General features: G+C 46.0%; 1 protein-coding gene and 1 long non-coding RNA gene across 5 annotated transcripts in view; one reads left to right on the top strand and one right to left on the bottom strand.

Moving 5' to 3' along the window:
- LOC121598254 overlaps window positions 1–25,659 on the bottom strand; it is a 132,294-nt gene that overhangs the window by 103,022 nt on the left and 3,613 nt on the right. The gene's annotated exons all lie outside the window — the stretch shown is intronic.
- LOC121598247 (midnolin homolog) lies at window positions 12,094–16,848 on the top strand. The gene has a single exon (XM_041924813.1). The coding sequence runs from the start codon at window positions 13,044–13,046 to the stop codon at window positions 15,240–15,242; it is 2,199 nt and encodes a 732-aa protein (XP_041780747.1). The 5' UTR covers window positions 12,094–13,043; the 3' UTR covers window positions 15,243–16,848.

Here is a 25,659-nt window from a genome sequence, read left to right as displayed (position 1 = left end):
AAAAAAACAGTTCGATGCTTTGGGAGCATTTTACCGGGAAAAACACGGAGAGATAGTTATAAGGGAAGCCAAAGCTTAAAGGCAACAAGCGCAAACTTTGAACACAAAAAGGTGACCGAGAATAGAAAAGAAACTTAGAAAATATCCCGCTCGGCTCAAAAGAAAGGAAGAAGTTTGAAAAGTAGAATTCCAACCCGAAGAGAATATAAGCGACTGCGTCCAAGAGAAGATAACAAAAGCAGTTCAACCCCAGAAAGGTAACCGAAAATGTAAGAGAAACAAGAAAGAAAAAAAAACAGATAACTGAACAATCGAAGGAATAGAGGAAAAAAGTGGAATAAAAAGAGTAGCACTAACAAGCCACGAGGAAGAGGACGCAACCGAAAAGGAAATCGAGCAAAACGGGACTGCGAAAGAGAGACAATCAGACGAGAGGCACGGAGATGCAGGGAAGCCTGAGCAGGAGAGCAGAAGAAACGTACAAGCAAACTTCGATTGGAAAGAGGTGAAACGGGTAAACGAAGGTGTGGCAGGGTTGGAAGGATGCGCCCAAGAGGCAAGAAGCCGCGCCAGTCAGTCCACCTCGTGCAGCACAACAACCAGCAAAAAATACCGAAAACCTGTATCGAAAGATGTAAACTATGTTTGGAAAATCATTAATGCGCTGGAAAGTCGTCCCGGACCACATGAGAGTCGTGGCCCCGGATGACGGCGAGACGACCGTCGTGCGATGGCCACGGCAAACGCAAACAAGATTTTCTTCACCTACCTCCGCCCTCACCTTCAGCTTGCTCCTCCTCCTCCTCCTCCTTACCGCACCTGTGCGCTTCGTGTTTCGCTCTTTTTCGAAGACCCATCCTCTGGACGAGATCGCGCCCAGTCATCCTGGCTCCTGCCACCGAGAGCGAGACGAGTAAGAAACGCTAAGGGAAGGGTGAAGGACGCGTGGAGTCCCCGATGCCTTCACCTCCCGCTCGCGCGCTCTTTCGCGCTCTCTTGACCACAACCATCACCAGGACCAGGAGGTGAAGAAGACGAAGCAAACAAGCACAAAAAACGCTCCAACACGACGCCTTCTTGATCACCATGACCAAATAGAGGAGCGGCCCCTCATTTCCCCGTGGGCGAACGAATGGGCACCATGACGCGGCGGCAACGCAACTCCACGCAGAGGGCCTGGTAAAGAGGGCGAGAGGCGCGAACGTGCGCACTCAGGTGAGGTGGTGAGCAGCAGCAGAGGAGGCTGAGTGAGTGTGCGCTCCATGATCTCATCCTGCGTTGCCACCACCTCTCCGCTAACCACGCTCGAGCCGAGAGAACGAGCTCTGAACCGGAGGCGCTACGATCGGCGTCGGCAGCCAGAGCGGCGCATCTGCGATCCAGGGCCAGGCGAACGCGCGCGTTGTTACCCCGTCTGTGTGTCTCACACACAGGCGCTCTCTGAATGAGTGTGTGTGTGCGTAGGAACGCGTGCACCAAACCAACGCACACCCGCAGCCTCCCGTTTCACGTATCGCGCTACGATCCATGATATCTCGAGGCGAGAGTGAGAGCAAGCGAAACAGACAGAGTGCCAGAGCGAGAGGGCGAGTTAAATCAAGCAAGAATCGAGAACGACTCACCATGGCGCCCTGACTCGGTGGAGCTTGCGGTTGGAGGAGGTGAAGGTGAAGGAACGAAGATTAGCGGACAGAATTTTATGCCAACGCACGAACGATGATGATGATGCTTCTCCACTTCTCCACTCTCACCAGCAGGCACCCTCCTGTCGTGTGCATGTAAGGGGGGCAAAGTGAATGATGGGCCAGATGGGGAGGGTGATTTTTCATTCCGTCTTGCCCGTGCGCCGTGAAACGGGGCCAGGAAGAAAGGTGCGGTGGGTTTGGGTTGAAGAACAGGATTGAAACGCTGAGTAGCGCCACGTAGCCAGCGAGAGATTTAGCGTCAGGCGGGAACAAGTTCTGCCCGTTTAGCGTCGGTTGGTGGTGATTCGGCAAGTTTAGTTGCCCGCCGTCCCCGATATGTTATGTAAAATGTTTCTAGGCCATACGCAAGCAATCTATCTTGCATGGACTCTATTGAAAATATGTTTACTTAGCAAACAGGTTAAGATTTAAGTCTATTTCAAATAAGACTTCCATAATTAATAATTTAATGCTTTCAAATTATCTACAATGCTTTCAAAGTATCAAAGTCTTCAGTACAAGAGGCGTTTATAGAGACTCTTATCGCGACGTCTAAAACATAACCTATTGCCATGTACATTTTGTTTAATGATACAATTAGCATAATCATTCTTTGATAGTAATGACAACTATAAAAACCATAACATGGTTTTAAAATGCAATTAAGCAATTTAAACCCGCACTATACTTGTCAGATATTAACGAGCCTCGTATGAAGAGGACCGCATAGCGTAGTGCGAAGAGTTTAGCCCCACGCAAAGCGGGTCGTGTCATCAAGTCCCGAAAAGACCGGGCGGAAACATTGGTGGTGTAATATTGGTATAGAACTAAATAAAAAAACCCTTCCAGCTTTACAACAAAGTGGGTTATTACATACAAAAGGTTCTTTTAAAATTGCAATATAACTTTGTATGAATAAAAAAGAATGGAACTAGCCTTATTCTCTCTACAACGCTGGTAGTGTATTTTGTACTCCCCATACATTGTGAAAGCCACACCGCTTGCTACCATTCTTTACAACATTCTCTCTAATACATCCGAGAGAATCAATGATGCAATAAAATCCATTAGTCCCCCAGCATGTGTACAGGGGTGTTGCTACCACCGACCAAAGCATCATCTACACATCATTAGCAGCAACAGTGTGTCACAGAGGAAGCTTATAATTAGCCTCTCCTTTCCCGCTCTCCCCATCTTCATGCGATCGATCACACAAGGTCAACTGTGCACAAACGTGTCCCTTTCATTCCTCTCCAGCTGCAACAGTGCAACGCAGAACACGTGATATGACGATTGCCCACCTCACCGAAGCAAAATCACCACCACAACACGACGTTACGATCAGTATGATGAGTCAACCCTCTCCCCCCTCACACGCCGGTGCTACAATGCAGCGAACAAGGCGCCAGTGGCAAGAACTTCCCATTTTGCACTTCAAATGCTTCCCGCGACACGTACCGCCGTGCACGGAAAGTGAACGTTCGTACACAAGTGGCAGAGTGTTTGCTTATATAATTTGCTTCCTGGGTAAAATCTGCCCCCACCCACCCCTCTGGTGCGAATCACGGGGGGAATTTTTCATGCTGCACGTTTTATCCCGTACAGATGACGGTACAGTAATTGAAGAATTGTGAAGTTTTTTGCTTCTTGCCTATGGTGGCGCACACGTTCTAACTGTGTCTTTCCCTAATGGAGCTAAAAGACTGAGTCAAGAGATGATTGCCGGAGAACGGTGGATGATGGTGGATGTGATAATGAAGCGCATTTAATGGTTCCTTTATAGCAAGATGATGACGATGACAGATCGGGAAAATTCGCTGGAAAACCACTATGATGACATTCCCATTTAAAATCCCACCTTTGCAACAAGAACATTCGATTTCTACTGCGTACTTGCATCCAGTATGCAGCGGATCCCGTGCCCTTGCGCCGGACGAATTCCAATCTGTCCCGGAACTCGGAGCAACGGAACTGATTGTAACGAAAGCACCACCTGTTCAAAACCTTGCCTCGTTGACGGTAAACCCCGATTAAAGGTACATTTTTTCTAATTAGTGATGCTTTACGGGCGCGCACGATTGTTTACGCTGTGGAGCTTGTTGCTTGTTCGCTGCGCGTTTGTTTAGACTTTGGTGGTGCGCTTTTGTTTTTCATACCCACAGCACACACATACACACACACTCACACCGGACAATGTTTTCAATTGTGTTGGCTGCTTCGTTCTATTGCTTACACACGGCAGCAGGCGTGCGGAAGAAAAGCAACAAGCGGCAACAAAATGCCGCTAACGGCCGCGCACCGCACATTGCTCCGTTGCGCCTAGGCCTGCGGGCCAGACAAATTGTCGCCACCGGCAGAGCACGCGTCAGACAAAGCGTCGTCGCTCGGACGGCTGGAAACGGTCGGCAGGTTTTTAGGTCGGGTGGGTTTCCATCAAATTTCCTGCTATTTGTTGGTTTTGCGAAGATATTTTTGAACTTTAACCGGAAGACGTTAAGGACGTCAAATTGGAATGTTTGATTTAAGAAATGGAACTTTTAGGTATGATTATTAAACAAAATAGAAATAACATGGCCAACAAAAGAACATATCCAAGAGACTAACTGACCAAAGAGGTTGATCACATCATACAGGAGTTTCAAAGTGACTTTCAAATGTGCACATGATTATTCGCCACCTCAAAGATGGTTTTCAACAGCTTTCCAATGGTGTATTTGCATCATAATAAAATTTATATTCTTACACATGATTTTCAACACCTCACAAAGAACTTTCAAACTCAATCAACCTTGAGGCGTGTTGAAAATCATGTCGAAGAACTGAAAAATTATTGTGATGCAAATACAACATTTGACAGCAGTTGGAAAACATCTCGAAATCGATGAAAAATTGTGTAGATAGTGAAAATTGATTCGGAAAACGCTATAAAAATGATAACAAAAAATCACTTTGAAAAAAAATACTGGTGAAAAGTTGTACTTCCACTATTTGAAGGATCAGTAATGACTGAAATAATTATTTTTTGGTCGATTAATTGTGCCCCAAGTTAAGGTAAAAACATTATTTTCTTTTGCAAGTTATTTAAATCGTATGTAAAATAATGTAATTTTAAATAAATTTATAAATTGCATTATACAATAATGTATCTATCTCATGAGTACATTAAAAATCAGCGTTAAACCCACTTTAAACAGTTTTTTCTTCACAAATAGTGATTATAGTTAGACAGCAAAAAAATACAATGCAAAGTGTTTTCAGCGGTTCGTACAACTGTCTGAGCGTTTCATGATGTTATGTTATAACCTGTCAAATCACTGCATAACCAAAGTTTTATTGATATGCATTTAAAAAGATCAATTGATCTTGATGCCTTAGTTTCAAATAACAAGTCTTAAAACGTGATTTAAAATACGTTTGAAGGTTGATTAAAGCCAGCCATCATAACTACAATTAGTTTTTAAAGACAGTGTTACAAGCGTGTTCAGAACGTTTGAAAGGTTTTACAACTTTAAAGACTGTTAAGCATCCTCAAAAAACATGTTAAAACGATGTGGCTTAGTTCACGCATAATAAAGCTTTCTTTATACTTTTTTTTATTCAGAAGGGATGGCTTTGCCGTATTGCTTAATTAGTTAGACTTGTTACCACTTGTTTTATTCTTAAAACGGCATACGAAATGTTTTTTGGGAAATGTGGCAAATCACACTGCTTCTTCTTCTATTTGGCGTAACGTCCTACGCGGACATGCCCGGTATATGCCTATACAGGCTTTTGGGAATTAATTCATTACCACACAAACCTGATAGTCATCAGTCCTTGCTACGGGGGGACGGTCCATTTTAGGCTTGAACCCATGACGGGCATATTATTGAGTCGTTCGAGTTGACGACTGTACTACGGGACCGTCCCTACACATATCACACATAAATTCTATTTCACACCGAGTTCAGTAGATATCTCAACTACATTTGCAGAACCCTGCATGTGAGCTCTCAAGATCTAAAACCTCTCTTCAGAAGTGGAAAACCTTCATTTAAGCTCCCCCAAAGCTAACAAAACTGCAAAATTTGTTTTAGTTTGTTTGCTCACGACGGACCCTCCTTTTTTGTCAGATTTTCTGTTTTGCCTCTCAGAATTAGGGCTCGGCAGTAAAATTCTAACACAACGATATTAACCAGCAGCAACAACAACAACGCCATCATCATGATCATCACCGCCAACACGGCCGTCCCGTCACGTTAACGATTTAGAACGCACGTTCACCGGAAATGACTCCCACTCGAACCGACTGGCAACATTATGGCACCCAACCCAACCCACCACCACCACCGGGCAACAGGGTTGTGTGGTGCATTCCGCGCCAAACATTGTGCACGCCGGATCGCGATTATGCATCGTCAGCGCACGGGCACAGACAGTATGGAGCGCGCATTTGCTTGCGCGTTCTCTCGCGCGTTTTGCTGCCCGCCAGCAGCATCGTACGATGCTCTAACGCGACCAGAGTGTATGTTTTTTTTCTGTTCACCCTTTTCTCTCCCTTCCTCCGCCCACACACACACACACACACATACATAAAGAGCTGGTAGGGGCGCACCTACACTCCCACAACGCGCGGCGTCAGTGCGCTGAGTCAATGAGGCGCGCACACAAAGTGGCGTGGCAGCCAGGCAGACGCCGCGTTCGCGCCTGGAAGAGAAAATTGTACATCGCGCGGCGCACAAGAACGGCGCACCAAAAAACCAGCCAGAGTGGGAAAGAGCCGTACAGCAAAAAGAGGGGGAGAGAGAGAGCGCGCAGGAACGACAAAAAAAGACTCATAAAAAAGCAACAAGTAACCCTTTACCGTGGTACATACGTTTCTAGCCTCCGCATGCTCGCCTCCTGCGCATCACACAAACGAGCAGCGGCGCTTGTGGCTGGTTCGAACGATTTGGTTTAGGGCGCTGGGGAGTTGTTGCTTCTTGGTCGTTGCTTTTTGTTCCGTTGGTGGCGCGTCTTCTTGCGTATGCTTTCGCGTCCCATCAGAATCACGTTTTCCAATGATCGCGCGCGCGTCGATCCAAGCAGGATGGGATTTTTGTTGTGTATGTGTGTGCTTTGGGTTTTTCTGTTTTTGTTATTTGCCACGATTAGAAGCAAATGATCACCGTTCTTGCCCATTTCTTTGGAGCCACTAAGAACCTGAACCATTCGTTCGGAATGTTGGAAATAGTTTAATGCGATAACGCAATATCTTCAATATAACATTGATACAATATGCGTAAAAAACTAATTTGAAGAAAAAATCTCAAATTATTGAACTATTTAAATCTATTTCTCAGTTTTCCTGATTTTCACAATCCCGCAAATTTAATTCAAAATTTCAAAAATCTCCATTTCAAAAGATTAAGACCAAAAGCCTGCACGCACTGTACCGATCTTCTAAATACAAATCTGCGCGCATCTTTGGTCGCGATTCTGCCGCGTTCTTCCCACTCCGTCTATGCGTATTAGCAAGCCGTTCGAGCGTACACCAAGAAGAGAAAGAAGAAACACACCATGAAGTAGGGCCCCAACGCTAACAGCGATCGGTAGAAAAGAGAGCAAAACTGTGAACGCACTCCGCGCCGCGACGACTTTCATGGGACGACCACGTGCGCTCAGGCGTCAGAATCGATTTTAATTTGCACACATCGTTCCGCGACGACTTTTGACTTTCTCGCCCCTCCATCATCATCCACAATCCCTTCGCCTTCTGGTGGTATATATTTTCGAGTGGTGGCAATATGTTTTCCAAGCATCGTTTCGAGCATTTCGAGAGCGAAACGCAAAATCCCGGAAACGCGTCTTGATTTAGCGCGTTCTAAGTCGCGCATTTCTAAGGCACGCTATAATCCGCCACATCAAAACTTGATTCACATGTTTTGCCCCATGTGCTTGCTGTTGGCGTTTTTGCGTCGCAATTTAATCGCACTTTAAATGAGCAATATAATCGATACACGTCAATCGTCACACGGGGTGGGAATAATGCGTTTCGGTCCGATTCGATAATGATTACAACGTCCGAACGAATGGACTGGTCCCCCACACGCTCTACTCTGGTGGTGGCTGCTTTCTCACGCTCCAGAAATCGCCCTTTTTGCTGTGGGTCAGTGAAAGGAAACGCCAGCAGCGTGCGCACAAGGACATGCGGCAGCTCCGTGCGGTGGTCGCGCTGTGGCAGTGGTTTTCTATTTATTTATTTTCTGCAAAACAATTCTCCAGCGCGCAAAGTCGCTGGTGCGAAAGTCAAGGAAAGATCCTACGGACTCCAAGTCGTAGTAGGCGCCTTTCGCGCACGCCGGGCCGAGGCCACCGGCGGTGAAGGACAAAAGGACAAGAAAAACGCGCGTCCGCGTTAAGGTTCGTGCGCGCTTTCGCTGTTGCGCAATCGAAAGCGGCAATCCAGCCATGGCGTAAGGTGTGTGCGTAAGGCCCCCTGTCGAAGGTGACCATAACGAGCAGGTTGAATTATGATCTAGATTTTGCGTGAGGATGGCTAGCGGTCGGAGTGTTCTTTTTAGCCTCTCACTCGCGCGCAGTCTATCGCTGCAAGGACCTTTCACCAGCTCCTGGGAATGGGAGCTAAGGTTATGCAATCGGGGCGGCCCGATCAATCCGTGATGACCGTGAGCAGGGTAGCGGCAAACAGTAGAATGGCACGTTTCCGTATGATATGCACGTTTAGTCTGTACCGTTGACCTTAGAACCTAAATGTCAATGCATCGCGCGCCATGCGGTCTACCGTGTTTGTTCGTGTTATGTCTTCGTTGTGCGGCTTATGCAATCTGAGCCTGTTGGAGGATTGTTTTTTTATGATCGTAGAACGTTTCCCCGTCCATACTGATGCGGCTGCCTAGAATGACCTCGCATGGTGTTCGGAATGATAATGCCTTGGAAGTTATTCGTAATAAAACCGATTGATTGGACGTTGAGTATCTCAAGATACTCTTGATCTCAAGATACTTCGTGAGCTCCAGAGAAATTCCAAAGTCTCAGACATAGGTCCTGCTCAAAACTGACGATTTTGGACTCATTTGACATTCTCAGAAACAGGTAAAAATAAGTCCCAAGCATCGCTGATAGGGGTTTCACATTTGAATGCAGTCTAAACGTACGTGTTTACGTTAACACATATAACTAGCCTAGCACTCCTATGAAGGAGCTAGGGAATGTTTTATACTCTACTCCAGGGGTCTCCAAACTTTTCAGTTTGCGGGCCACATTGCTTCACATACACATGCTAACATGATATACAAAACTTCTATAGCATTCTATTATTTAAGCTTGGTCTAAGTCTCTGAATAGCAACAACTACATTTTCTTTAAAAATAGTAACAATAATTAACTATTACTTTTAACCAAGGGCCGCATAATAGGCTCGCATGCGGCCCGCGGGCCGTAGTTTGGAGACCCCTGCTCTACTCTAATCTATTTTTCTCTATTCTACGATGATCTAGTGCACGGTGGTATAATATATTTTGTAGACTTCGAACAAGACTTTTTGATCAAATATGTTTAATTCTTATTCTAGACATGCCTGATGAAAATTTTATGCTGATTTTGTTTACACAAAATGAAATATGTATTGTAAAAAACTTTCCTAACAAAACAATTCTTTCACAGACCACAGTGTGGAGACCACTGGTATAATCGATAGTTCCTATAAGGCCTACTCTATTCCTAACCAAACCTACTCACCGAAAACAAGTGTTATCTATACGACTGCTTGGATGTGTTAGAGCCTATATATAGACCGGCATGTTCACGTAGGTTGTTACGCCAAATAGAAGACGAGGATCGAATAACCCATGTTTAATGCTCCACTATTGCAGCAGGTGATCTAGTGATCTTGCACGTATAAATCCATTTTTCCAGAACATCTCAAGAAGACCTAAGCTGTTAGTTCTGATTAAACAGATTGATCGTAGTTCAAAATTAATCTTAAAACTATTAGACCGAATAATAAGACCTTAATATCTGTACCAATAATCAATTCTTGGAATTTCGATTCTTCTGTAGACATCGTTTCCAATCAATTCCCAAAACCCGATTCATTCACAACCCTAGCGCCTAAACAACTTCCTGCCGAAACTTGTTATTTTAGCTTGTTGCAGGTCCTTCCTCCCTACCCACACATACGCCCAAGAGGTTGTTAATGACATTTTGACTGTGGCCACTCGGGCAACACATCATGGAGCTGCTGCCGATGATGATGCTTGGGCCCCTCAGCTCCCAGAATCACATACACACAACTACGTTCGAAACCCCAGAGCAGGAAAAAAAGAACACCCCAACATCGAACGATGTGTGCGATGTTGTATACGCCGCGCGGCCTATGCAATGCTTTCCAGCCGCGCGACGCTTTGTCTGGGGTGGTTCGCCCATGGACGGCGAACACTGCCTGCCTGCCTGCCTGTCTGCCTGCCTGTCTGTCCCGACCCGTCCCGTCCCGCTTCGCTCCTCCGCCTTTGTCTGTGCGTTCAAGCCCGAGAGAGCAAGCCGCGCCGTGGCGACAATTTGTCTGGTGCGGTCTAGGCAGGCCTGTCCCGTGTACGGCGGCTGCTGCTGCTCGCACACATCGAGAGCTTGCTCGTTTGCCTGTTGCTCTTTCTTCCACCACCTTCACGCTCGTCGCGGAGAGACGTGAGGGTGGCAGAGAATGGAAGGGCAATAGAACGAGAAGCCGACACAATCGGAGAAGCATAGCAGCAGTGTGGCCAGAAAGAGTGTGCCTGTGTTGAAGAGCTACACTATCGCGGCTGCACAAGTTTGATGCTGCGTTGCCACGTTTGCCTCACCTCTCTCTCTCGCTCGCATACAGTCCCACAACTCACACACACACGCGCGTATGTAGCAGAAAAGAACACACACAGTAGCCAGCGGTCGTTGGTCACGCATACGTATGCTTCTTTTTTTTGTATAAATCGAGCGTCATCGACGAGCGAGCAAGAAAGAGAGAGAGAGATAGAACCTTCCTGATACGGCTTACCGCCGTGTGGGAGAGAAAAAGAAGCAATTTCTGTTTGTTTTTTTCTTTCAAATTGAACTCGCGGTTATTTTAACATTTTTGGCACACCAGTGTAAAAGGGGTTTGGGGGGAGGTGAGAGGTGAAAAGGGGTGGCAATCGCGAAAGGGGAGAGTGGAACATGGGGTGGTTATTGGGGGATGCGCAAATGTGTCAAATTGAAATTATTTTTAGGGGCAATTCATTCTTCGCTCTTCAAATGATAACGAAAAAAACAAAAACCTGTAAAACTGAGTGCGTCGATAAATCATCTTCGATTTGTATGTGTGTGTTTCGTCCCCTTCCCAACTCCCTCACCCCACCTAACCAACCTATGGGAGATAGTGGAGCCGGGCGAGATGAGCTGTCACACGCATGCGGAAACGGCCCCGACGGAGCGACCGAGCCGCGGCAGGTTGTGTGTGTGCGCGAGGGTGAAAGGTGAAGGTGGCTTAGCCGTCCCTCCCCCCTTGCACCCGCTTGCAAACGGTCGGAATGGAAGACGGCAGCCTGGATGACGGCAACAGGGCACAACACACACACACACACACACACACAAAGCCGCGCTCGCGCTTGTAAAACGGTTTGAAAGAAGCAGAAAAAACAAGCTAAATACAGGGCAAACAGGGAAGGGAATGGAAAGAGGGTAAGGACGGGGAGGGAAATGTTTCGATCTCTCGCGCAGTCCGGTCAGACCGAGTGGCATTCTCGCCGCACCAGAGATCGCGCCGCACCACTGCAAAGCATGCGCGAGCGAGAAAGCAATGCGAAAGTGAGAGAGTGTGTGTATGAGAGAGAGAGAGAGAATGGGCTCGGAACGGATGCTCACACTGGCGGCAGACCAGTAGGCGTTTTGTGAATGCGCACAATACTCACACACTGACACACGGATGAAATCAGCTCCGCGTTCACTGACGGCTGACTGTCTCGCTTGGTGCGCCACCCCGCCGCCACCGCTCTGACCACCTTCCCTTCACACTTCTCGCACGTACGAACACCCAAAACCCGCACAACCGAACGAACGACATTCCATCGAACCGCGCGCACTACCCGCACCTGCCCTACAAAAGGGCCTCAGACGCACGCACACACATACGAGACCGAGAGAATGCGCTTTCCTGCTCTCACACGCCGCGCTCAAACGCTTTCTGCCACTTGTCTCGCTATCGGCGAACGAGAACGACATTACACGCTCTCTCTCTCTCTCTCACTCATTCACTCTTTCCTTCGCTTCTTTCACACTCATTCAACACTCATTTTCGCGCTCTCTCTTTCTCTCTCTCGTACGATCATGTGACGGTGAGTATGAATCAACGCGCACGCACTGCGCCCCTCGTACGTGTGTGTGGGTGCGCTGATGAGCGAGAGAGAGAGAGAGAGGGGCGTACGATCGACGACAAACCGTGAGCACGGCCGGCCCTGGCACAGTCGGCAAAGCGAGCCGTTTTTTCAATACCTCACAGCAACTGCAGCAGAGCGCACGCACGCTCGTCTCCCGCGCGCGAGAGAGACAACAAGAGAGAGAGAGAGAGAGAGCGAGAAAGACGGAGCCAATAGGACCCCCCTAGCAAAATAGGTTTCAGGTGTGTGTTGTGTGTTTCATTTTGAAAACACAGCTCAACGACAGCGGACACACCACCAAGCAGCGGAGTGCAACGCGCGCGCGCTCGGTCATCATTCACAGAGAGCCTTTTCTTCTACTCGGGTCGTGTGTGTGTGCGTGTTTGTGTTTAGTGTGAAACATATTTTTGTGTGTTTTGTTTTTGGCGAGTGTTTCCAGTGTTGTAATTGCAGGGAAGACTCATATTCCCAAAGTGCCTTTTTGACGACTTTTCTCCAACGACAGTAGTGTGTGTGTGCGTGTTTGTCCCCACAACCGCAAAGCAATTGTTATACAAAGAGCAAGTGACGATAGTAAAGTGTGTGTTGTGCGTTTTTGTGCAAATGCAGCAAGTGCATTAGAACGGCAATATATATATATATACATAGAGAGAGCGCGATAGTGTGTGCGGACGACAACAGTGAAAACGAACTGCACCGGGCGCCTCCACACGCATACAAACACGCAGCGAAAACAGCAACGGAAAGAGCCGCCGGGCGAATGGAATATTTTGACAGTTCCAAGCTCCAAGCAAGCGCGTAATGTGCCGTAAACGTTCCGTAATGATGCTGTGCCACAAGTGTGCGAACGTGTATCTACGTGCCTTTTAGTGTGTTTGTGCTACCAATTGTGTGTGTGTGTGCCTTTTATAAGTAGCGATAAACATATCCGACATATCCACAACAAACACTTTGTGCAAAACTTTCCCGAAAAAAAAAAACAGAAACAGAAATGGCCCACGGTTCACTCACAGTTGCCGGCATGATGGTGAAAAGTGAAGCGTCCCCGACCGGCCGGTCACCGTCCGCCGCCGGCACAGCGACTACCACCACCAGCCCCAGCCACAGCAACGCCGCCAAGATGGGGTCGCGGCGCATCTTCACCGCCCAGTTCAAGCTGCAGGTGCTCGACTCGTACCGGAACGATGGGGACTGCAAGGGGAATCAGCGGGCGACCGCCCGCAAGTACGGCATCCACCGGCGGCAAATCCAGAAGTGGCTGCAGGTGGAAAGCAACCTCCGCTCCGTCGTAGCAAACGGTGGCGGAAGCAGCAGCAGCAACAGCAGCAGCAGCAGCAGCAGCAGCAACACCGGAAGTTCTACCAACGGAGGAGCAGGCAATGCCAACAGGGAGGCGGGGATGAAAATAAATCTTCTAAATCATCACCAGCACCACCACCAGCATCCGCATCTGCCCCACGTGCAGCAGCATCATCCGTCGGTGCACCATCCGGCCCATCATCCGCTGCACTATCAGCCGACGGCGGCGGCCATGCACCACCACCACCATCATCCGCACCATCACCATCCGGGGCTGACCGGGTTGATGCAAGCGCCCTCGGTAGCGGCGGCGGCAGCAGCAGCAGCGGCCGCAGCAGCAGCGGCAGCGGCAGCACACTACCACCACCACCAGCAGCAGCAGCAACACCTGCAGCCGGTTCATCCGCTGGCGTTCCATCCGATCGGTGGTCCCATCGTGCCCCAGCAGCAGCAGCAGCAGCATCTGATGGACGCGGTCAGACAACGCGCGGTGCGTAATGGCGCAAGTGCCACCGGCGGCGGTCTACTGTCACCCGTCCACACCGCCCCGGCCATCCCCGTGTCCTCCTGTTCGCCCCTGTCCACCGCATCGTCGGCGTCGTGCTCGTCATCGGCCGCCGGTTCGCTCTGTCCCGCGTCGCCGTCCGCGAGCGTATCGAACGGTGAGCAGCCGGCGTCCTCTGGCGGCGATCCGGCAAACCCGCAGCAGCCGTCCGTCATCTTTTCGCCCGTACCGCGGCTGGCTGGTTCGTCGCCTGCCGCCGCCCCGCCCTCACCGCCAACGTCGGCCGGGGAGAGCAACCACTACTACGGCCACATTCGTGCGTTTGCGGCAGCGGCGGTGGCAGCAGCCGCCGTCCAGCGGTACGATCATCCGATCGATCTGTCGCGCCCCGGTTCGTCCCAGCTCGGGGGGCCCGTTTCGCCCGCATCCGACGCCGGGTACGATCGGCGAGTAAAGCAGGAGCAGCGCGACGAGGAAGGGGAGCTGGAAGCGGAGGAGGAGGAGGATGAGGAAGAGGAAATCAGCGTAGAGGAGGTGGATGAGCCGGTAAGCAACCACGCCGCCGGCCACAGCGCGTCAGAACAGGCGTGGGATCTTTCCTGCCGCCGGTCAAGCGATGCCACCAGCAGCACGGTCACCTCCTCCAACAAGCGATCCTCCTCGGCAATGAGTGGCCCGATCGCAACGCCCGACACGAGCCGCCCCGCCAAGTCGGTGAAACTCTTCAAACCGTACCTGCTGGATGAGGAACCAAAGCAGCAATCGCAGCAGCAGCAAAGGCCCGATTCGGCCCTCGCGGAAGATGATAAGGATTCGACGCGTGAATCGCCCGCGATCGTGGAGCAACACCACCAGCAGCAGCAATATCCAATCATCTGGAGCAACAGCTCGCCGGCGTACTACGAACCGCCGCACGCGTACGAGCTGAACCCGCCGGCCTATCTGCTTGCCTCGCCGGTGACCGGCCTGCCGGGTGTGGCGCCCGTACCGGCGATCGCCACCGGCCGGGGCTGGAGCTCACCGCAAGCGTCGCCCGTGTCCGGGTACGACAGCTCCACCTCGATCTCGTCCGTCTGCAGCGGGCCGGAGGAGGACAACGCTAGCCACAGCAGCGCCTCCAGCCACGGCAGCAGCGACGGCCCGTCGTCGTCGGAGAAGCTGAAGCGGCAGGCGATCGACAGCTTCTACCATGATGTGGCGTGCCGCGGGGACTACCGGGCGGTCGCGACCAAGTACAACATTAGCCGCAAGTACGTGGAAAAGTGGCTGCAGCAGGAGGAGCAGCAGCAGGAAGATGATCACCACCACCACCAGCAACACCATCATCATCATGCGGAAGTGACGACAGCGGGCAGTGTGCGAGTTTCACCGCTCGTTGTTGGGTGATTTTTTGCAGCGAATCAATTGCGACACGTGAAAGGTAATGCCGTACTGGGTGCATAGCATTAGAAGGGAGGGAAGCAAAAGGGAGTTGCTTTATCAAGATAGGCCATTTAATCATATTTGTTTTATTTAACTGAAATGTGATATTTTACTATATATTGTGTGAATTAAAAGCACAGAGAGAGATACAGGGATGTAAATCGAGATGAGGAAGATTCAGAAAACAGCACTAGAGAGAGAGAGAGAGAGAGAGATGAAACGAGAAAGAGATGGGAAGGATATCAAGTTGGACGTTGTTTTACACACCAAATGCCAAAATTACAACCGTCTCCAGAACAGAACGAGCAGGTCTTGTTTTGTCTGTTGGTGGCCAACAGTTCAGCAAGGGGCCGCACAGGTGGCGGGATTAACACACCGACCGCCGCACACCTTATTATGCTTTACCGGGCAGGTTTTGGGTAAGGAGGCGACCAGATCGGGATCGCGGGATTTCCCCACAATTAGTCGATCGTCACACCTCACAGGTGCCATAATGTTCACCGTGTCATTAGCTTTTTCGTTTGCAAGTTCAATCAATAGAGATAGAGATAGGGACACACAGGGATGGCCATAATCGACCCCGGGATCAATTGAGCAGATCCCAGGTAGGGCAGTGTAGGGATTGAGAAGCTTCGGAGATATGCCAAGGCAGCGTTGACAGGTAGACCGTAGCTGCGCTCTTAAAGCAAACCAAAATGCATTTGCATTTTACAACACACTTATATGCGCCCTCTCCAAATCAAACGTGTTGCTGCGACGAAAAAAAAGGAAAGAAGGTACAAGCGGCCGCTTAAGGATACAACATGGGGGATGGGCTGCATCTTTTCGCACCTTTTCCCTTTTCTTTGGGTAGTGCGCGTTTGCCACTTGCCTTTTCGGTGGGAATTTCCCAAAATCCGCGCGAAAAGGCGGGGTAGCGTAGAGCAACACACGCACACACACACCGACCGTACCGTGTACTTTTAGGACATTTAGGGTGCAATGTGCCAACTACCGGCGGTTTCACATATCATTCAAACAGGGGGCAACGTTTTCCGTCTCTCCAGTTTCGCCGTGAAAAGGAACAACGGAGAAACATTTTTTTTTTTGCTTTTTTATTCCTATTTTTGTGCCGCAAAATAATGCTTCGCACATGCACTTCTTGAACTAGACCCTATTACGCATCGCCCTCGATCGCGCGCTACTTGACTTTTGCTTCTGTTTTTTTTTTCTTTTTTCGCGAGCAAATATGTTTGTTCCGCCGATAGGCTTTGGGGGAAGAAGAGGGTTTGAGTCACCTGTTTTGCGCTGCTTCTCTCGTAAGTGTGCACGGGACCGACCACCGTGTGTTGTCACCTTAGAACGCGCACCCCGTCCCGCGTCCCGCTTGATTACGATCAGTTTGACGCGCGGCGACGGGAGGGCAAAAAGAGGGAAAAAGGTTTTATGTTTCTGGCTTGCATCATCATACCTGGTCGAGTTGTGGTGTGGCGGGGTAGCTAAAATTAGACTTCAATTGGCAAAGTGCAATTGTGTGTCTGTGTGTGTGTGTTGTGGCTGGCCCTTAGCACCGGATCAAAACAGTGTGGGGTAAAAAAAATGCCACCCAACCACCAAAAAGCAATAACGTATTAAAACGGCAAACAAATCGCGCACACGAGCAATTGTAAAAAGAAAAGGAGAAAAAAAGCAAATCCTATCCTGTGACTGCAATTGTACACCTGCATATAGTTTGAGGGACAATTGCAAAAAGGGTCAAGAAAGATTTCAAACCCCGCGGAAGGGGACTGCCAAAAGGAAGTGGCGACGGTGCGGCTCACTCGCTCAACGTCAGCAAATGAGGCATGAGTTTTTTTTTATTTGTTTCTCATTCTTTTTTTTTTTTTTGGTTTTTGAAAAGTGTAATCGAAAACTTGTATAACGGTGCCTTAGTTCTGGGGTGTGGGCCGCCCGACTCATAGTTCAGTGCAGGTCAGCTAAACTTGTTTGTTCTCGTTTCTGGTCGTATTAGTCCTTAAGTCTTTCCTTTTTATTCGCTCTATCTCACTCTCTCTCTCACTCTCTCTCGGCTGTATTATCTCTCAATCTTGTATGAAAACTAAACGGTGCCAACACACAGAATCAGCAAGCAAAAGGTGTACAGTAAGACGACGTTTTTGTGCGTACAGATTGGTGGTTAATGTTAAGCGAAAAGAAAGCTCTAGTGTTCAAGTAAGCAATGTTTATAACACGTTTGTTGAGAAGTAGCATGTAGAAAGGTTAATTGTTAAAAGAGCGACTCGAATTTCCCCCCCCCCCCCCCCCCCCCCCCCCATTTTTCCGATGTAAATCCCATCATCCCAAGCATCCCAATTTAAGAATCGAGTTCTTCCAGAGCGCGAAAGCAAAGGAGAAACAGATAGACAGGGGAACGGTAGAGCGTTTCGAAAACAAACTACAGGAAAACCTCTTATATCAGTAGTAATACAGTAATTGTTAATAGTAGCGACTAAAAAGCATAGGGAAGAAAACAAACGTAATTGTGAAATTCGAGTGCCTAAATGAAAACGAATCAAAACGTTTATTATATTAGCATAGCTTAGAGCTTAGTGTAGCCAGTCTAGTGCTGTTTAGTGCGTAAGCGTCATAATTTAAACCCCCAATTGTATAAAAAAGCGTATATTACAAAAGCAAAGAAGCGCTCGCGTGTGTGTGTGTGTAGCGCAGCATTAGCGGTAGTTAGGACAGGGAAGAAGTCGTAGGGATAGGAGAGTATACATCTTATAAGCGACACAGATCAAATACTTATCAAAACGGCGACAAATGTCTGCCAGAAAAGCATACAATACATACAACAAACGGCAACAATAATCTATATACATACATACATACATACAACACACTAACTGTGTCAATCAAGTGCCAATGCGTAAGCGTACGAGAGAAGAAGAAACCCCCCTCGTGGTGGTGTAGAGAGCAATAGAGTGTGAGTGTGTGTGTTTGCAAAAAACGGTTGAAGAACAGATTCGCTCGACACCACTACCCACATATGGTTAAAACAAATAAAATCAAAAGCAATACATTTAAAACATAAATTGCAAATTGTTTATATAATTTTCCTCGCACTGACATTGAAAGAAATTCGTGAAAACTCTTCCTCGTGTATGAATTGGGTTGTGAAGTCTTATTGAGTTGTATTCCCTTTTTCCAGCGTCTATTTTACGGTAACTGATTTTGCCAAGTTGGTAGGTATGATGACAAAGAATCTTACTGCGATCATTTCAGCGTCATATGATTGTACAGATTGTGAATTACAGGGTTTTCCGAGTCAATTTCCTACCAATTTTTTTATTGGTTGCGACATGTTTTTCAACAACTGTCAAATGTTGTATATGCATCACAATAATGTTTCAGTTCTTCCACATGATTTTCAACACACCTGAAGCTGGATTTAGTTCTTTGTGATGGGTTTGTAAGAAAGTCATGTGTAAGAATCGTAATTTTATTTTTTATTCCAATACACCATTTGACAGATGTTGAAAATCATCTTGTGGAAGTGATGTCAGTATTTCCAGGTATATTTTCAAATATGTCTGGTCAAACTATAATCGGAACTAAGCCAGATCCATAGAGGATCCTTAACTCTACAGATCCTGAAATCAAGCTAAACTTACACCATAGATAGCTAAACTTTAGCATATGCACAACGTCCTGTTCCCTATGATGTTGAGACTAATTGTGTGAAGCATAGTAGGGAAGCGACTGCTAGAATGAATTCCCGTCGGTGTTGGGCACCTACTCCTCTATAGAAAAAGATTCCTCGAAGAAACCCTGGTGGGTCTTCCAAAGATCGAACGAAAATGAACATGACTTTTTTTTGTAATTGTAAAATATCACCATTTTTAACGAAATCTATTATGTATCATACACCAAACGAAATTATATTGCATTCCTGATTTACTTACACAATAATCAATATTTACAGTAGCTCTCTAAATGGATGGTCAACTCATGTATGGTAATATCTTGGACAGTTCCAAAGCTGGGCTAACAATCTTGATATCATTCAATTGGTAATATGCCTAACCATATGTAAAAAAATAAGGTTGCCAAACCTTGTCTGTTATGTTTAATCCAAAATCAACAAAAACACCCTAATTTGAAGTCACCTGGTACACCTACAATTACATGGACGAAAGTACCACATTTGAAGTCAAAACCTCATTTTCTAGACCAAATTGGACCAATGGCCTCCTCAGATTACATTAAAAAAAAGTTGCTTGAATTAGAGTTCTGTAAAGTCAAGTTAAAAAAAAAAGTCAAAAGGATTAAATGGTTACTCGGGCCATTTTTTGATATCCGGAAAATGTGTGGTCCACCCGAACTTGCAGACAAGATTTATATTTAATAATTGATTTGAAATTCTAATCTAACACATCTCAGTTTTTTGTACAAAAAAATTGCCAAATTCAGGTTTAAAATGCCATTTTAAAATTTAAAGTATAATTGAATCAGTTACAAATTCAGCCACTTTCGCAAACTCGATCGAATTAGGGAACGATCGTAGCGATTAATCAAAATGACATAAAATGGAGGTTTCCTTGAATGTGTTTTAAAACATTTTGCCATATTGTACGCATAACTGAACTGGATACACATTAAATAAATTAAAGCAACTATGGTAAATAGACAACTGCTTGTATCGTTCCTATTCGATCGAGTTTGGGAAAGTGGCTGATTATCTCAATACACTCAATTTTAATTACACTTAAGCTCTTTGCAGTTTTAAGATACATTTTGTGAGCTACTGTATATTAAGGATTAGTTTCCATCGCCCTACAAGTGGTGTAACAATACGTTCACAGGGAAATGAAGATCTATTCATGTGTAATTTATCATTCTCTTCAATATTTGGAAAAACAACCTTTAACCTTGGTTTGTAATGCTTTATATGTTTGATTTGTATATTGTGAGATATCACAAAAAAACAATATTTCACTTTCACTGAATGACAGAATATGAATATGAACATTAAGAGAACTATTTATTTTTGAACAAACATAATTTTATTCCACAACGACGAAACGATCGATAAATTAAGAAAAATCGAAAGTACAGCTGTAAAATGGGGATTGTGAATATCACACACAATATCACACGAATATCACCATCACAATGTCACAATATGATCAAAACAGCAAAGTAAAGTGCTTCAAAAATACATTAATGTCATTCTCATTTTTCGCCATATTAAACTCATTTCCAGACGCACCTGATTCTAGAGCATTTGGCACCGATTGCCTATTGGCACGTGTGCAAAAAAACAACAATATACTCGTTGCGATATATCTAATAACCCGACCATAAAACTGGAACCTAATTACGGGCAGGAAAGTGAATTAAAGAAAGAGAAAATAGTGAACCCAAACACACCCAGTCCCAGTCCGCCCCCTCATGGGTTCGTAAATGAGAAATTCATTTATTTGCCCACTATTTGGCCGGCTCTAGCTCTTATTATTTTTATCGTTCGGTTTTGCCGATCAGTGTTAGTACCCCTTGCTTAGCTGTACATCCTACAATTGAGAGTGCGTCATCATTGATCCGAAACGATCCGGCGTACTGGGGCGCTGTCGGGCGATACGCTAACGGGTTGACTTTACGAAACGGGGAGGAGAGCTGCATTTTATTAAATCATTTTCATTTCAGTTTCATCCTCAGCCGTGTGGTGTCTTTGATGCCTCACAGCACAACCAGCCGGCTATTGGTTTTCCATCTTTTTTTTTATAAACCGTTTCACTGATCAGTTGGTGGAAAATATTAAAAAAAAGAACCAATTGCTCGAAATGCTGCTCGATCGTGCTTGGGTGATTCATTTTCCCGCTGATCGATTCGGAGCGGTAGGCTCCTCTTTTTTATTTATTTGCTGTACTCTTAACTGTGTCACACTCACGTGGCAATAACCCTGAAAAAAGGGTTAACAAAAAATTACACTCCCAAAAATGTGTTTTCTTGCGCACGAAATGTGAAACCATTAATTCATTTAGCGTGCATACGCGTTTCGGGCCTGGCAACGACAAAAGCAAACCAACATCGATCGCACAACTTTCACTAAGTACGCGCCTAATTGAATCAGACGGTCCAAATTAAAGCGGTCCACATCCCCACCCCGCCCCAAAAGTGCCCTCTGGCTGTCCTTGAACCCGGGGGCCGCAGGCGAAAGGGTTATCGCGAACGCTTTTCACTTTCAGCGGGGGCTAAGCAGTATCAAGTTACCGGTGAACCAATTACGACGAGCGAATCCTCCGACCGAACGACAGGAAAATGCGCATCAATGTGTCCTGGTGGAGCTTACGCGGCACTTCCGTCAGCCAGGTGTGCCAGTGTGTGGTGGAATTTTTGGTGACCGGTTGGGTAATTAACAATCGACTCCCTGGAACGGGGTATTTGAATACAATTAATACAATATTTATATAATTTTATTTGACGACCAATGTCTCTACCGGTCTATCACGACCACCTTGTGAAAAAAAAACAAATAAAATTCAAGGAACACTTTCGTTCTTACACGGTTCTTATTTACACCAGCCAATCACCGCCAGTCACTTCCATCCAGAGATGGTACACGCAAAAGGGGTATAATTCAATTAACGCCCATTATGTGCGCATAAAAACGCCGGCTAATGCGTGCTCTGCTGTACATGTAACATCCCACACGAATGCGTGTTTCTCGTATAAATTTAGCTTGGACATATGCCAGCAGAGTAATTGATCGATTGCCTAGTACAAATTTAAAAAAAATAATTTAAATATTTGATACTATACTTGATTTGGCTAGTTTAAAAAAAATTACAATCATTCAACAAAAATAATTGTTAATTATTTTTTTCCGAATAGCTGAACTCCATACCATAATTCTTAAAATGCTTGTGCTTCTTTGCTGTCTCATAACTACCTCTCTCGTTAGACCCAAAACACACATCAACGAGGTTCGACTGTGTATAATACCAATAATACTTTATATTATTTAAGATGATTCCAGACAGAATTTGGAAGAAAAGCGATATTCGGGGGCACAATCTGGATCTGGACTAGAACTCACACATATCCGATCTGTTCGATCTTCGACCATAGACTTAACCTCGGCGCTAATTAGTCTCAGTGTACAGTTGAGGTTAACGCTCAATATAAAATTGTATGCGTTCGTTCATTGTTCATTATTTATAGTTTAATTCGAGTTTAATATACGTATTATTATTTGCTCCTACTATTGTTACCCAAATGTATTGGGAAAACCTTAAAACAATGTTTAGGTGTATATGTATATTGTCAATTTTTTTTGTCGTGAAATATGAAATATAAAATAATATCAGAGGTCACTCTAGAGTGAAATTTGACTTTTATGTTCAAATTCTGGAAGGATTTAATTTAAAATTGTAGTTAAAAAAATCAGAATTTACAATATCCTCTATTTTTAAATCTGATAAACGACTACTAAATGTAGCATAGACATAACAGCATAGATCAAAGATACAATTAATAATACCACGAACTCAATTAGTATCGTTTTGTTTTCGATGGTGGTTAGTGAAAAAAGGTTATAATATAATCTTTAGAAAATTACAAACAAGCAATCATGTTTACACGGATATACATATCTAATTCCCAAGCCTTACCCGTTGCTTTGCTTCGTTGCTCCAAGTGCTAATCATACCTCTCCCGTGCGATAGGGGATCGTGCCATGTGACCAGTCCAGTAATTCGGTATCTCGCCCGGCCCGGAATGGAGTGATTTTTAATTGAATTAGTTTTGTCAGCCCCATCCGTCCATCCCATTCCACCCCTTTCCCCGACCCCAGAAGCAGAGCGTGCGAAAACGTTACACACTTCATTATCGCCAGCTCGGGCACGAAAGGGTAGTGATTTGGCAAAAAAAATGGGCGATTTAAAACACTGTACACTGCATGAAGAGTCCTCTGGCGCGCTACTAATTTATATGGGTTGACAGAGACCCAGACCAGCAAAAGACAAACAAAAAATCGGTCCAGGCAGAAGAGATCGATGAGCGTTTTCCTCACACCGTTTTATGCCCTGGGCGGACGACGATAGGTGCGAGTGATTTGTCAACGCGGTCCCGGGACTCAAACAAACCCCGGATGACGGATGAGGCAACGAGGCAACCCTGGATGCGAATTTTTTGGTAAGGCTCCCACGAACACCGGGGCCACCGGTGTTTTCCCCCGCCACTCGGTTGATTTGTAGCATTATCGATATAATCGATGGGCTGGATATGGTGCACCAAGGCGTAAATTGCCTCAACTATTGGGTGCTCTCCCACGATTTTCAGCCAAACACTTGGGCAAAGGGGGTCGCGTCTTGTCATGAACATGCAAGCGCGATAAGACTAATTTGAAGGTGAAGAATCACCCGGAATGTGATGGTCAGTTAGGTAATTTGATGTGTCTATTTTTAAAAGCGCATAAAAGCGGCTTACGTGCTTCTCTGCGCCAGCAGAATATTCCTTTTTTTATAATTATAATTGCAAAATCGCTAACCATTTTCAAATCACGATTCTTGGGGTATTTTTTAATTGATTGAGCAGTCTTTGCTTTGTTTTCGAGTACTATATACCTCCTAGTTTATGTAATTGGTCGATTAAAGGTTCAGTGCGTAACTCCGTGATCGGGCAAGATCGAGCATTGAACCGTTTACGGATGTGTTACTAGAACCGTTCTTTAACACCTACGCTACGGGACGATATCTTCACGATGGCGTTAATTTGCGACAAAAATGTATTACCAGGTGCCACGGAAGCGCTTATTACAATTTCTTCTTAATCGTGTAAGCTGATCTAACCAAGCATTGAGGATTATAGTTGAACATGAAAAGGCCCAGAATTGTTTATGGATTCATTTAAAAATTCTTACAAAAGCTATTAATTTGTGGTTTGCTTTCAAATACCCTTTAAGAAGCTTTAAGGTGCATTTTTTCAATCCATCACAAGTAAACATCAAATAATTTCAAAATTGGCAGCTTTTTAGGCTACTGGTTTAATTAATTTTACTTTACCTCACAAACTTTTCCTTATAGCAAGATGTCCATTATCAATATTCGCTACACAAACTATCAAACCATTCCTGCAGGTCGCGATTGACCGGATGTGATGTGATTACTTGCTTTTGTTCCTTGCAACTGTCCGTCAGACCGCCCAGCCAGACAAACCGAAAGAATGAGATGGAAAGTGTATCGCCAGCGCGTGAAAAGGTGGCAAAACACAGCAACGAAGCACACACCGACACGGGCATCATTCGACCGGCAGGATGGGCCGGACTATTTTTAATCTGATTTCGCGAAAGGATCGGAATGTGAGGCTATGGGCCCAGCAGCAGCAGCAGCAGCAGCAACAGTTTCGAATGTGGCAACCTAAACATGATGCTCTCGTTTGATGCTGTGTTGGTAAGCGGAGCATCACTGTGTGTGTGTGTATTTATTTTCTTGCCCGGAGGTCACCAAGATCAGGTTGATGGGGAGGCGCTCGCTTAGAAGCCAGGAACAGTAGCCAGAGCGCTGGGTGATGCGCCACCAACGGTCCCGACTAGTTGACGAACAGACGACGGACGATGAGCGATAACGATCCGGCACGGATTGGCCGGTTTTTGGCAAGGGTGCCGGACATTCTTTTGTACCGGACCCATCAAGTCTAGAGCACGAGCGACGGATGAACCGATTGTTGTTGTGCACCCGTTAACCTAGGAAGTTAGAATGAGTGCGATTAGACAGGAATTTTGCAAAGGAAACAAACCTTGATGCGCCCCAATTTCGGGAGGCTGGCCGAAACCGCCAAGCGCAGACTGATAGGCGCATCTTTGCTTTCTTCAATTAGTCGGTACAACATCACGGGTACCAGCCCCACACACGTCGGGCGAACTTGGGTGCACAATATTTCGCAATGTGCCACAACAACCCAACATGTCAACATGGAAGTTATCGCAAATTTAATGAATGAATTATTCCCTTATCGCCCGGCCGGTCAGGACCTGCACTTTGTCAGGAGGTATTTTTTTATAATGACTATGTAAATGTCACAGTTTTTTGTGTGTATTTTTTAATGTTTTGCACATGATTGGACCAGTTCGGCGAATTGAGGTAAACAGTGAGGTTAATGGAAGCAATGAGGCCGATGCAAGCAATAATTTATTTTTATCAAATTTCAATTAGTTTTTTCTTGTAACATTTTGCCATCATAAAACTATTATACAGAGACGGACACATTATGACAATTTTTGTATTTTTTTTTATCGAAACGTTAAAAAAGGCAAGCGAAAAGTACAAACATTAAATCAATGAACTTCCAATTTTAATACGCAACGTAATTAACCGTTCTTCATGCAACGTGCACCCGTTTTTCTGATTTTCAAAATTGTGCT

This window comes from Anopheles merus, chromosome 3L (genome assembly GCF_017562075.2).
Source record: "Anopheles merus strain MAF chromosome 3L, AmerM5.1, whole genome shotgun sequence".
Classification (NCBI taxonomy): Eukaryota; Metazoa; Arthropoda; class Insecta; order Diptera; family Culicidae; genus Anopheles; species Anopheles merus.
Note: the sequence above shows the minus strand (reverse complement) of the source record. Positions and strands in the feature narration are given on the sequence as shown.